The sequence below is a fragment of the Cynara cardunculus genome (assembly GCF_001531365.2).
Source record: "Cynara cardunculus var. scolymus isolate 2C chromosome LG 2, CcrdV1, whole genome shotgun sequence".
Lineage (NCBI taxonomy): Eukaryota > Viridiplantae > Streptophyta > Magnoliopsida > Asterales > Asteraceae > Cynara > Cynara cardunculus.
The window spans coordinates 3,282,714-3,285,082 of record NC_037529.1 but is presented as its reverse complement, the minus strand read 5'-3'; the positions used below and the strand labels follow the sequence as shown (position 1 = coordinate 3,285,082).

Here is a 2,369-nt window from a genome sequence, read left to right as displayed (position 1 = left end):
GGGAAAGGGAAGAACAGACATTCCTCTGCTCGTGTGATTATACGATTTCATAAAAAAATTTCTTCAATATTTTGAATTCAAAGTGGGGCTCGAATTTCCATGTATTGCTTATCAAATCTTCTTACATTTTTATCGATAAATGTGTTAATCTGGAAACACGATTGAAATTTCTACGCCATTGGAAGCGATTCGTTGGAGGACGATTGGTGTTGGTTGAAGACGCTCTGGCGGAGGTGATACACTTTTTTTTCAACTATTCATCGGTTTATGCTTTGTATTGATGTATGTTTGTAACGATCGGTGACGGACGCCGCCGCGATGATGGCGTAGCGCCGGTCAGCGGTGGATTTTTCCGCCGTCTGGTACACGTTATTTTATGAATCGGTCAAACGGATAATGGTGGTTTTTTGTTTTTATCTGATTTTGGAGGTGGTGGTTAGATGTATCTAAAGAGGATAATATTTAACCTAACTTTGGGCGAGTTAAAACCATGGGCCTGCTTCTTTCGTAAATCATAAAATCTAATGATTAAGATGTAATATATGGCGAACATTGCAAATTTAATTTATATTTCAGAAAAATTTCCTATGATTTGTCAGAAAAATCCAGAACGAAACCCTACCAATAATTTAGGGTATAGTCACTGATCTAAGGATATCATCCTTTTTCCGGCCCCTGCTTCCAAGTGGATATACCGGTACGCTTTGTTTGATTTTGTTTTGTTTTCACTGATCTAAGGATATCGAAATAATGATGTGTATTTTATTGCATATTCAGATGATGTTTTCTATTTGTTTTATGGAATATGTGCGATGAATAAATAGGTGATGGCTTCCAAACTGTATGAAATTCTCATAGGATGCCAAATTTATGAACTTATGTTTCTGAAAGTTCATACATTTTTGGATACCAACTGACAGAATAATTTCATTTTGGTATTTAGAACTATTTTGTTCTTTCGAGATTCCTGTTGGAAGAATCTGTATGTTTATTGTTTCCTACTGTTGATCTATATGATCTGTATATGTCCCATACATCATCTTGCTCGGTTGCTCTCATATGGTAATTTTTGTTATTATGTGTTTCATGCTAATCTCACTGTTCTGTGTTTTGGATGTTTCTTAGGAAGATCACTAGTTTTCTTTTATCGAAACAATTTGTTTTCACCATTTAACATTTTCATTTGTGGGTCATGTTTATATGGCTTTAGAACAGGAGATATAAGAAGTAAAATGGTTAATGATACAAATGAAATGTCGTAAGCATTATTGACATGGAATTCTGAACTATGTTCATACACGCAGGACCCCCTCAGCGGAAAGATAAGGTTTTGTGGTGATTATACATGCAAAAATTAGAAGTTGGTAAAACCGACCTTTTGAAGAATATTAGGCTTCTTGATTACATCAGATGGATGATAATAAACCACCAAAAGATAGAGACACTGTTGTTGACATTGAGAGTAGTGAAAGTGAATATGAGGAGGACCGAAGAAATGAGACTGTGACAGGTAACAAAAGAGCAAAAACAATGGTCCAGTCTGTAGCTGGAACTTTGAGTTTTGAAGGATCAGAGGAGGGTGAATGCATCAGTAATTCTTACAGGACCTCAGTGAAACCAAGTGACGATGAATATGAAGATATTGAATCATTGACACACAACAAATTTGGAAATAATGGGGAACATGCACCTCTTTTAGAAAAGACACAGCTGAAAGAGAAGCGAAAGACTTCAAACTCGAGAAAGGCTCCAAAGCCACCTCGGCCACGTAAGGGTCCATCACTGGACACAGCTGACTTGCAACTAGTTAAGGAGATTGCTGAACAGGCCATGAAAAGGCGTGCGAGGGTTGAAAGGTTGAAATCCTTGAAGAAGAGGAGAGCAGCTAAAGCTTCATCACCATCACCATCATCAAACAGCAGCCTTTTTGCAATGGCTATCACAGTTCTCTTTTTCCTTGTCATAATTTTCCAAGGTACCACTCAGAGATTTGATACTTGAATGCATATCATAAGATGAGATAATGTGCTTTATCTGACATATATCTTCTTACTACTGTTGTCATCACAGCTAACATCCCCAACCAAACTCTCCCCATCCCCATACCACTGACCACCATGCCACTATTGCCGTCGTCACAACTATTACCACACCCCTCAGACCACACCACCCACCTAACCCACTGACCACCATGCCATTACTGCACAGCTACCCCCCACGCCACTACCCACCCATGTGGGTGAGGAGGGGGTGGGGTGGAGACATGGCGTATTGAGGCAGGAGTGGGGGTGGGGTAGGGAGTCGGGCAGGGTGGGACGAGAAGTGGTCGTGGGTTTTGGGTAGGGTGGGGTGAGGAGTCGGGCAGGGTG

The 2,369-nt window shown here is 40.0% G+C and overlaps 1 protein-coding gene across 3 annotated transcripts in view; it reads left to right on the top strand.

Moving 5' to 3' along the window:
- The window catches only part of LOC112506475, a 4,584-nt gene continuing 2,215 nt past the window's right edge, over positions 1-2,369 (top strand). For 2 of the 3 annotated variants that reach the window (XM_025110554.1, XM_025110552.1), the window contains exons 1-2: positions 1-233; positions 1,305-1,975. In XM_025110554.1, the coding sequence (XP_024966322.1) occupies positions 1,411-1,975 (565 nt within the window). In that variant the 5' untranslated portion in view covers positions 1-233; positions 1,305-1,410. Of the gene's footprint in view, positions 234-599; positions 698-1,304; positions 1,976-2,369 lie in introns of all 3 variants that reach the window. The other variant, XM_025110553.1, reaches the window with a different exon arrangement.